Source organism: Patagioenas fasciata, chromosome 12, assembly GCF_037038585.1.
Source record: "Patagioenas fasciata isolate bPatFas1 chromosome 12, bPatFas1.hap1, whole genome shotgun sequence".
NCBI classification, from domain to species: Eukaryota; Metazoa; Chordata; class Aves; order Columbiformes; family Columbidae; genus Patagioenas; species Patagioenas fasciata.
Window position 1 is genome coordinate 12,044,906 of NC_092531.1, and position 11,300 is coordinate 12,056,205.

An 11,300-nucleotide genomic window follows, 5' to 3' on the forward strand; every position below is an offset into this window, starting at 1 on the left:
ACCAGATTCAAGCAGATGCTCTAAGAAAGTACAGAAGAACAGAGTACACAGAGGGTGAACGCTCCCTTGGTAAATCCTTCCAGCTTTTGATAACTGGCCATTTCAAATCAAGTTCACTTCAGAATAATTTTCAAACAGAAAAGGAGGCAACACAGAAACTTTTAATAAAGCTTATCCTTTTACTGTATTCAGAAAGAGGTTCTAAAGACATTTCCCAAATCTAAGAAATATGTACATAGCATTACAAGAAAGACAAATAAAATGTAGAGATAAGCAACATGAAAACTTTGACCTTAACTACTATCCCATGTGATCCATGTGTTACTGCATTTTAGTCCTAAGCAGTGGAACACCTGGTTGAGCAATAGAAAGAAAATACACTGCGATTACTGTTCTCTGCTGATCTCCCTCACCTGAGCCTTGCTCCCAGAGTTGTAACAGTGAGGTTACTGTCAGTGCTTATCCATAAATATCAACAGCTCTGGCATCTGAGGGAAGAAAATTCAGACATCCTTCAAAAATGGAAGTCATATATAGGCAAGGAGCATAGAAAGAACATAAACTCTGTCACATTACATGTAGAACCACAACAGAGCCTACCAAAAATATGTTAAGGTTTTGCCAAGAATGTGGAAGTAATAATATAAACTTTTTCAAATTCCTTCACCAGAGGAGTCCTACAAGACAGTAAGTAAAGCTCTAGAGGATGAAAGTGTAGAAGGAGCATTCAAGGTGGCTAACTCCGCAGCTAAAAAGCTAGAAGAATTATTTGCTGTGCTAGAGAACCGAATGTTTGGTGGGCAAGGTGGAAGGAATTGTCCTAAAATTGATTATCAGTAGGAAAGACTTCAAGAGAAACTGGTGAGTTAAACAGTAACTAATTGCTGGAGCTGTGCAGTGTTTCCACCAAGAGATTAAAATGTTCAGCTACTGAAGCACTAGTGCCAGTGGGTTGTTTCTTGCTGAACCCAATCCTAATGCCAGCAAAATAACATAGGAAATGCAGCCTCGATCCACTGGTCTTTCAAAACTGTTCTCTAAGGGTGATCATGGGAATGACAAAATTGTCAATGTGATTTCCATGCCAGGAAAATTAGATGAACTGTTGTAAAGAATAAAATCGATAGACACACAGATAAATCTGTTACTCTGTAGAAGCATCAAATGGATTATGTTAAGGGAGGTTATGCCTCACAAACTTATTGGCATTCTTTAAGGACATCAAAAAGCACATTGATATTATTGTTCATGCTTGAATGTGTGATCAATGTAACCTTAGACTGCAAGACTAAGACCCTTGGGACTTTTACCCCAAGGCAGTTTGGACTGAACTATTTCTTCTCTTCACCTGGATTCAAGCAGAGCAGGAATTCACACAGTGTATATAACCTAACTATTTTTATAGGAATCTTCACTCCTATAGAAATAGCGAAGTAGATAATAATACTTGTAGCTCCCACAGTTTACAATCCCATAAGTAACAGTATATACTGCACTGAATTTTTAATAGCACATTATTCAGAGTATCACATAAATTGTTTTACTGATGTAATAAAACCTAAACCAACACAGCTGGAGAGACCAAGGCTATAAATATACTATATTTTTTTGGTATTGTAATAATATGGACCAAATTATTTTTAGGTCTTAATCTGCTGATTTCAGTTGAATTAGACGAAGTCTGAATGTGTATATCTACTATAATTCACGTCCCTGGTCAAATGTCTTTTCCTAATCTATATATTTATGTTTTCATACAGAAACCGCTGCATCACCCTTAAACAACATTCTCTGTTTTATGGATTGATCCTGCTGCTGGGGAACTCAAAGAAAAAAAAAATCAGGTGAGGAAGATCTGAACACGCTGTAATCCAGCATTCTAAGCTTTTTGAGTACAAAAAATTGTATTTCTTTAGTTCTTGTGTTTTCTGATCATCCCTCTGTCTTTGCTGTAGTCCCTGGTGAAAAAGTGTGCACGGAGGCAAACAGGTCTGGCTGAGGCCACCTTGGAGGAGGGGCAGGGCACACGAGGTGACCCCTTGAGAACGTCTTTGTTCTTTCTTCTCTGTTTCTGTAAACTCAGTGTCTAGATAAAACATTGCAGTCCGGATCATGAATATGAGATCAAAATCACACCACGTATATGTGTTTTAAGCTTTTTGCCCCAGTAATCTGTAAGGCCTGTTTCAAAGCTTGTTGATGTTGTTCACTGTTGCTGACACTGATTTTCACGGAGAATTAAACTGGACTTCCTCTAAAGCAGGACCAGAAACTTTTCTTTGTTTTTGATTGGCTGGGCACGCTGTCAGGCCTTAGTACATAACTGATGTTACTACACCTGTATATATTACATATAGTCATATAATCGATGACAGTAAATTTTAGAATATATTGTACAAATCAGTCTGTGTAGAACATAGGCCCTGAGAGTTTCCAAGCCATTTTAATCTCTGAAATAGCCATGCTGACATAGTGGGGCACAGATAACATTCCACAGCAGAGGCCTCTGTGACAGGACTGTCAGTGCTGGCAAAATGTGAAAAGTGTTAGGGCAACGCTGTACAGAGGGTTGTGTGCACCAGAGCTGTCTGATCTGCTTCCTTCTGAATGTGCAGGATACGCTCCTAGTGTAAACTTATCTGGTAGCTTGCAGTATGGGTAGGTCTGAATTTGTGAATGCATCTTGAAAAAGGCTGTTTCAACACATGAAGCATTTTGCTTTCAAGGAATAAATCAATTTAGTACAGACAGATGCTTTGTTGCAGCCAATTCCCTGCTCTTTTTTTCTTCATAGCAGATTTTTCTCAAGCAGTTAATGTAAACAAGAAGTAAGTGTAAGGGAAGATTATTGTCTGTATTCTTTTTAAAATAACTCTTTCCTTTTCCAGATTATTTATAAAAAGCAGTCAAAATGGAGAAAAAATTTTTAAATTCACCTTTGCTATTACAACCAAAAGATCTCTCAGTAAATATATCCATGCGCCATGAAAAAAAACCTTGAAGCATATCCAATGGGCTCTGCCGTGATCTGAGCCCTATGTTTTCATAAACTGAGTGGGATACACTGTCAAAACCTTTCATCTTTCTAGCGGGCACAGATTTCCTTTAGCAATAGACACCCTGAGACTTATTATGTGTACCTGTAGGGTTGTGAAGAGCAGGAGATCTGAGCCTATCTGCCTAATAAAAGACATTTAACAGGAAAGCCAAGGATAATGACAGATTTGACTCCACTGACACACAAAGGGCAAGTAGAGTGTTTGGCAAACAAATAGATGTAGCTGAATAGGACAGCCAGTTTATGGTTGTGAAACCTGATTACTGTCAGGAAGGTGAGTGTTTCCTGCATATGACTTGCCAACGCATCTACCTTCAGCTGTCTCTCGCTCGATGTGGGCCACCAAGGATGCCATTCAGGCACATTTCGACTCTGCTGAAGAAGCATTTTCTGTGAGAGCTGCTGTTCCTCTCTTGCACAGAATGTCAGAGTTCTGTCCCCTCCCCCCCACAAGAGCGTGCATTTGTTTTGCCTCCATGCTCCAAACAGTCATCCCTTGTCCTTTAGTGAGGTGCTGGTCTGCCTGGTTTTCATTCTTTAAATTCACTTTCATTCAGAATGATTCACATTTGAACATCTAAATCCTCTGTCTTTCCAGAAGCATAAGCTTTGCTTCTGGGATTCCTTTTACACGTTAAATATTAACAATATAGATGATAAATTTATCTCAGGTGCCCGTATAAGAATATTGGATTGCCAGGCCCAGTTCCTTTGGAACTCCCCAGTCAAGATTTTTTAATTTAAAAAAAAAAATTGTTCTGAGGTTCATAGCAGACCCTTTGTAGGGTATACTTAGAGCAGGCCCAGACAGCAATCTTTCGTCACTTCTGTATGGTATCTACATTCATTAAGGTAATGAAACTATTAATTGAATATGTAAGTTCAGGTAATTAAATATAAGACTTATTTCTTTAGTTTCAAGGGTAATAATAAAAAATTTAAACTTGCAAACTATATCACACATTTAGTGATGATAAATGTGAGCTGGGAAGTGCAATATTCCAATATGAATTAGTTAATTGCTTCCATTCATTAGGTGATATACATTAGCAGAAGGTCAATCCATTTGAGGCTTGATGTGTTTTACAAATAATAAATTCAAACAGGTAAATTGAAGAGAAATTCAAAATAGAAAGGTGTTTTATATATTTTAATTTGGAATAGAATCCCTACAACCAAGAGCACATTGCCTATGTCTTCATGGTTACTGACGTGTTCTTTCCAGTGCTGTCTCAAGGCGCTGCCATCCACTGCCAGGTATGCTCTGCAGGAGAAGACAGGTCCTGGTTTTTGGGGACCAGGCTGAACCACCCACAGCTGTGGGCTACTGTGTGTCACCACGCACATGGTGGTGACCAGCCAAGGGGCAGCTGTGTGCTGGATGGTCCTGGGAAGTCTGCAGACAAAAGCAGTGCTACCCCAGGCTCTCTCCATGGCTAAACCAGCCTTCTGCACAACAGTCTGCTGAGGGACATGTCACATCTCAACCGCTGGCTTAAACTATAATATTAATTTTTGAAGCTGACCCAATTATAAAGTGAGTCAAACACTGATAGTCTTCCCAAGCATATTGTGCTTTATCACTGTCACTGAATTATTTGTGGCTTGCTTAAATCCTTAAACTTGCGTTTCAGTTTAGGGCTGAATTTACCATAGCAGCATTTTACAGTTCTACTGGGTGTAAAATGGCCAATATCACTGGTGAGACAACTGATCAATTTGACTCATTTATAGTAAAAATTATGTTAAATCAAGTTTTCTTCACCAGCCATTCCTGGATTTTCAGTAATAAAAACAGTTGTTCTTGATATCAACATTTATATCAGTTTTTACATTTAAGGTAATGTAGAAATAAGGAAAATAAAAGTAGATTTTATTTTGTTTCTTTAGAGCTTAAAATATATCCAGAGTAATTCTTAAACAATTATTAGTAAGACTGATAATATTAAGAGAATTAATTCACTGGGATATTTGAAAAATTTCTGAAATAATATTTTAATAGAATCATCATAGTATTGTGGGTGATGCTTTGCAGATAATATTGCTTATGTATATAACAATATTTTTACTTTATATGTATAAAATATCTTTGTCTGGAGCAAGGACTGATACCATCCTGCACACAATTCAAGGGCCATAATTCTTAAGAGATTTCAAACAGTGAGCCTCTTTCAAATGATGAGGCTTAGAGACATTTAGAGAATTGATTCAATTAACCTAGGGGGGAAAAAGTGCTATAATGTGTGATTTATGTTTGCAGATAAATTAAAATACAAGTATCTCCTGAAGAGCATTTGCTGCCATCATGGTCAGTAATTAAAATAGCAGGTAATTAAAACAGGACACCTGAGGCTGAAGCTTTTATTCTATATATCAGAAAATGAAGTTCCGATTTAATAAGTGGAAAGCTGAGTTGAAAAATAACTTAGTGGAGGTTTCTTTCTGGTACCCTATTTTTCTTCCAAAAGTGGTTTCTAAAGCAGATCAGAAACAGGAAGGACATTTACTGAGTCAGGAGACAAAGGGTGCAGAGGAGTAGGCTCTCTCAGTCAATACTGAATTTGTGTGAGGAACCAGGGATATCTTCGCTAAATGGTAGTGGGACAGCTGAGAGAAATATATGAATATATAAAAAAAGAACTTATGGGTCAGATTGAAATCATTTTGGGGCAGGTTTTGAAGTTGATCTTGTAAGGAATCACTGGAAGTATCTGGCAGAACGATGTGGTTCAGTTCCTTCACGTGTGACAAAGTGCTCAGATTCTAGAGCTCACTGTGGAGTATAAGAAATATTCACAGGTGTGAAGTGGTGAGAAGGAAGAGTTCTGTGTTGGTGGAGGTGCTGTAGCCACTGTCTGTTTCAGTGGTGTGTCAGTATATCCCTTGGTGCAGCTCCTCTGCCCAAAGGAGGTATTTGTGATACAGTTTCACCCAATCCTCTGGTTCTATGACTTCATTTAGGTGATGGGATCACAGTAGTATAGAACAGAAAAATACCAGTACTCTGACTGAGCAGCCCAGGAATGCCTTAATTACATCTGTATTCTCTTCAGCATCACAGCTCTGCCTTTCACACCCTCTCTAGCTACCAAAGGTCCTGTTTCCATCAGAGGGTGTTTGTGTAAGCAATGTCTATATCCTTCTCTATAAATATTACCAGTTCCTGAGGGTGAGTGGAGAAGCGAGACTGGTAAATGAAACAAAGGTTATTTCTTCAAATTATACATTCAGATTGATCTAAATATAAAAATAAAACTCCTCAAGAATGATTTTGGTCTTGGCTATATACTAGCCTAAATTGTAACAAAGAAGTAAGAAACAGACTCACTTGATTTTTTCTTCATTTTTTTGACAGCCGTTTATTCACAGAGCGTGAAGACAGTAATATCTTTGTCATTACAGTCTGAAACAGAACATATTTGTTTCCTGATTTGCTAAGTCAGAGTTTAATTAAAACCCACTCATGTGAGAGAAAATAAGCCAATCTGACTTAATTGCCAGTGAATTTAGTATTGCCAATTCACAAAAAAACCCACCCAGAAACTACAGGACTTCAATAAGAATAATTGGTTTCTCTGCTGTATGTAGGTGTTTAGCGACTGCAGAACTTGGGCTGAACCTGGGGTATTGTTTCTGTTCTTTCTCATCTTGGCAATTGTTGGACTGGCTTTTTTTCTTTCAAAAATTAATTACTTTACTGTTGTATTAATTGTTGTTACTAAGCTACTGTCCTAATGTCCAATGCAATAAGGGTATTAGTCCCTTCCACAAAGAAATTGTATTAAATATTCACCTGTATGATTTGAAGCCATGACTCGATTTGCTATCACAAAGTAGCCTGTGTAGTGCTGAACCGTTGAAGCCGTTCCCCAAGCTGGGCTCATCAGCGTGTCCAGCACAGCATCACAGACCTTGCTCCTGTTTCTGTTTGGCAAAGCTGCTCCTGTACTTGATGAGAACCCACCTGTGCTCTTGGCACTAAGGCCTATGTCATTGTCTTCCCAGGTGGTAGAGCAGGAACTGCAGTTGGTCCCTTGCTGTCAGGAAGAGCAGCGGCACATATCCACCATGTTCTCCTGGGGAGTGCCCTGAGGCTGGCCGCAGAGCGGGACCTGCCCAGTGGTGAGTGCAGCGCCGTGCTCCGCGTGGGGAACGCCAGCGAGGTGCAGGCAGCCCTTAATGTAAAGGTGCTCAGCTCTGAGTGCTTTTGCAAACTGAGCTGCTTTTAGCTGTAAAAGGAATGTGGTTGTACAACAAGGAGTTGATGGAGGTTGCTTAAGTAGCTCCAGATTATGTGGGTTTCAACTGCATCTCTGGATGCTCTGGAATCCCTTCTCACCAAAATCTCCTGAACTTTATTCACTTGATTTAATAATGAAACTGTTATACAGTCTCCTCATTCCTGAAACCCGTTTAAATGCAGTCCCCTTTTGAAGGAGCACATCCTCACTCTGATTTATTTAAAAACAGCTTTTAGAAGGTGTCGTCTCTGTGATGAAGTGTTAGGTCTGTGTTGCCAGTGTGCCATTAAAAATTGAATTTCTGATGTTTAAAAGTCTCACTCATCCCAAGTGTCACAGTTTGACAGCTCCGTGTGTCACATTACAGCACAGTATTATGGATCCATTTCCTGTGTCAGGGGAAAAAAATTATAGAAAAGAAAAAGAAAAAAGAAAAATGAAAGATAGCAAAATCTGCAGTCTCCTTCTTTATGATTGAGCTGGAAATTTACAGAAATATGCATGTTAACACTGAAATGACTTAAATGGTACTCTGTATCTTCTACTGCCTGTACCTGCAGAAGCAACTTTAGTCCCGTGCTCTTGTACGAACACTAAGAGAACGCTGGGACAGTCTTTTCAGTGTCCATAAACCCGTAAAACACAGAGCAAGGAATATCCATAGAATCAGCAAGTGGATATTGTAATAAAATCAAAACATGACCAGATTCTGTTGTTTATTCTTGACTAGGTCAATAAAATGATCAGGTGATATATTTCTTGCTGCTTTGTTTTGCCAGGTTTAGACAGCTGTAGGCTTTGGTGTCCTTTCTCTGTTTATCTATCTGCAATGTGATAACTTCAAAACATGACATCTGATCGGTTTCAAAATGTCGGGTGTGTTTGCATCAGTAAGCAGAACTTCATTTATTTTACCTAAAGTAACAAAAATGGTCAGAGCTTCATTTGTTTTCTGCCTAGCAGTTTTGACCGGAGAGAGCGTAGGGCTGTGATTGTACATTTCCAATGTCCATCAGCCCGGTCAGGATGCAAGCTCAAACCATCTGCTGCTTCATCCAGCAAGCCAGGGCAGATGTCCACCACACACGCGCTGCTTGCCGCACACAGGATGAGTTTGAGACAGTGAGTGGAGGCATCTGGCTCTGTTTGGCTGCTGGCTTTCCAGTAACCTGCTGTATGGCAGGCCGACCCTCTTGCATGATGTGGCCTCCTGCTAGGAGGTCCACTCAAAAAAAATACCTGGGAACAGGTGGTTGTTGCTTTAACAAATTATTCTGTCCTCAGGCCCCTTCTTTTTGCAAAGAACTTTCAAGAAAAGAGAAAGCCACAGCTGAGCTGTAGGACTTTCCCGGGCAGCAAGCACCTGCTCCTCCTGGTGGCTTTGTTTCCTGAGAGCAATTTGGAAACAGAGGTACACTTGGGTGCCCTCGCTGGAGTCCCAAGCCTCTGGGCTTCCACAGGGGCTGTCCATGCCTGCAGCTGCTGCAGCGCCCGCGGCCGTGCACCCACCTCCAGCCCTGGAAAATGGGAGAGTCTTGTCTAGGAAGGGGGAAAGACAGGACCGTGCATCCTGTCCCTAAGGCGGGGGAGACAGGAGTAAACGTGGGACCTTGCAAGGGGCAGCGAGTGAAGGGATACAGCGCTTTTCCGTGAAGGGAGGAGAAACCCTGGACAAGCAAGAACCCCATTTTGTGGAGATGGCCCCACGGACCCCATGGCAGCGCGGGCCTGCGGGAAGCAGGACAGGGAGCGCACCCGGCCCCGCCGGGAGGAGCGAGCGGCGCTGGGCGCGCCGGCGGGACCGCGAGGCGAGGTGCGTGCCGCGCGGCCGTGCCTGCGGCGGGCGGGGCGCGGGCGCGAGAGGCGGGCGCGCGATGGGGTCGCGTGCCGTAGCGGCGCGCGGCGGCCGGCAGGGGGCAGCAGGCGGACGGGGATGGCGGCGCGGGGGCGCAGGTAGGGCCGGTGCGGGCTGTTCGCCGCGCATCCGCCGCTGGTACCGGCGACGCGCAGTCACTTCGGTGTCAGTTGCCGCAAAAATAAAAGGGAGGCGGTCCGGGGAGCAGCGGGAGCGCTGCAGGCAAAGCTGGCGGGGACGGGCCCCCTGCAGAGCGTCCGGCGGCAGGAGCGCAGCAGCGCAGCCGTCAGGTGCTGCGCGGAGCCCCTGGCCGGGAGAGCGGGCAGCGCGGGGAAAGTAACGGGCGGCGGTCGATGGCCGGGGCGGGGGCGCAGCCACGCTGTCCCGGAGGCTTCGCCCCAGCGGCAGCACTGAGGGGCGGCCCCGCGCCCTGACCGCGCCTCAGCCGGAGACCCGTGAGGGGCCGCCTGCCCTGCCCGGCCGCCGCCGCCCCGCCGGCTGCGCGGCAGCTCCGCGCCCGAGGCGGAGCCGGCCGCCCGGCGCCGCGCTGTGAAACGATGCTGCTGGCTGGTCGCCGTCTCCCAGGTCCCCCCGCCCAGCCAGGGCTTCCCGAGTGTGGTCCAGCCTCCCCTCGGGTGTCCCCCGCCGCGGCCGGCACTCCCGAGGCGGTGACGGGCCGCGGCTGCCAGGGCTCCCCGCGGGATGTCCCGGGCGGGGCGCCGCGGGGCCGGGGCTGGTCTCTCACGGACGCGGCGCCTCCCCGCCGGACCCCGCCCGGCATGGGGGAGACGAGGGGACACGACAGTTTTAGTGACTCCCTTCGCCCCCACCTCCCCGCCGGCGCTGACCGGGTTCCCCAGTCCCGTTTCTTGGGCGGGAGGCAGCGGCCCGCACTGGGAACTCCGTCCTCCCGCGGGGTGGCAGAGGAGTCCCCAACGCCCGTGACGGGACGCGGGGGTCGGGGGGCCCGGCGGAGGCCTGCGGGCCCGCGGCTGCGCTGGAGTGAGCGGGGCTGTGCTGCTATCGCCCTAGGTAGGACGGACCTGCCCCCCTGCCTCTGCCCCCATGTCCAATGAGAAGAGACCCGGCTTGACACCTGCCTATATACAGGGGACGAGAGCAACATCTTCAGCGCCGGTCCTGGGGGGGGGGGGGGCAACCCAAAACACATCAGGTCAGAGCGGGGGACTCGGTGCTGCTATAAAACCCCCCCCAAGAGTATGACTTCAAGTAAAATCGAGATGCCAGGGGAGGTGAAGGCAGATCCTGCAGCTCTGATGGCATCTCTGCATCTGCTGCCTTCTCCCACTCTCAACCTTGAAATCAAATACACCAAGGTAAGTTGTGTTCGTTTGTTCTAGTGGGAAAATTCATGGCTTTCCATCCAAAGGAGGCATTTTGCTTAAAATCAGTTTTATTTGTCCCTACCCAACTTAAATGCAGAGATAAAAAACTACTAGAAGACTGTGTTGAATCTGAAGGAAATAGATTTTTAGCCCTGTAAGCATCTGAAAAAAACCCAGGATAATAGAAAACCAAATTAGATCTGCTGGGATTGGCTTTGTCACTACTCTTTAAACATGGCATTTTCTACAGAGCTGCTGGCGTTTATTTTCAGTGTAAAATCAGCAGTTCTCTAAAACATTTGTTTTTTATGTACTTAAGAGGTAGTTTCTATACATACCTGTATATCACAATCAGAAAAGGAAAGTGATTTCTTTCTTGAATTACCCTGTGTGCCAAAGGTACTCTTTTTACAATTCCTGGAGGACTCCTAATACTACCAGGTTGTTAGAGCACTGGAACAGGTCTCTACTAACTTCCGTGATACTTGAATTCATCCGTGAACAATGCTGGAAGAGGGCACATTTTTTCCTACTAGCTTTTACGACTAATTTTCATAGAGGGTTAAGAACAAACCCATGGGTTAATGTAGAAAATTCTGCTGGTTTTCTATGGTGTATTCTAGCACTAAATTGTTTTGTTTTGTTGTTGGTTTTTTTTTTTTTCCACTTAAAATGGGGTTTAAGAACAGTTATTTGTTTGTAAATGCAAGTTGAATTTTTAAAGTTGTTCATATATTTTCAATCTTTGCATCTTTAGTATCTTTAGTTACAGAATGTTTTCACTTCTGTTGGATAAGTTT

At 44.2% G+C, this 11,300-nt stretch overlaps 1 protein-coding gene across 3 annotated transcripts in view; it reads left to right on the plus strand.

Moving 5' to 3' along the window:
* Positions 1-9,925: 9,925 nt before the first annotated feature.
* Positions 9,926-11,300, plus strand: part of ALDH1A2 (aldehyde dehydrogenase 1 family member A2) — a 54,920-nt gene continuing 53,545 nt past the window's right edge. Inside the window, exon 1 of one of the 3 annotated variants that reach the window (XM_071813871.1) lies at positions 9,926-10,186. Coding sequence is in view for 1 of the 3 variants with exons in the window: in XM_065847037.2 (XP_065703109.1) it covers positions 10,375-10,491 (117 nt within the window). In the remaining 2 variants the exon portion in view is untranslated. The other 2 variants (XM_065847037.2, XM_065847041.2) reach the window with 2 other exon arrangements.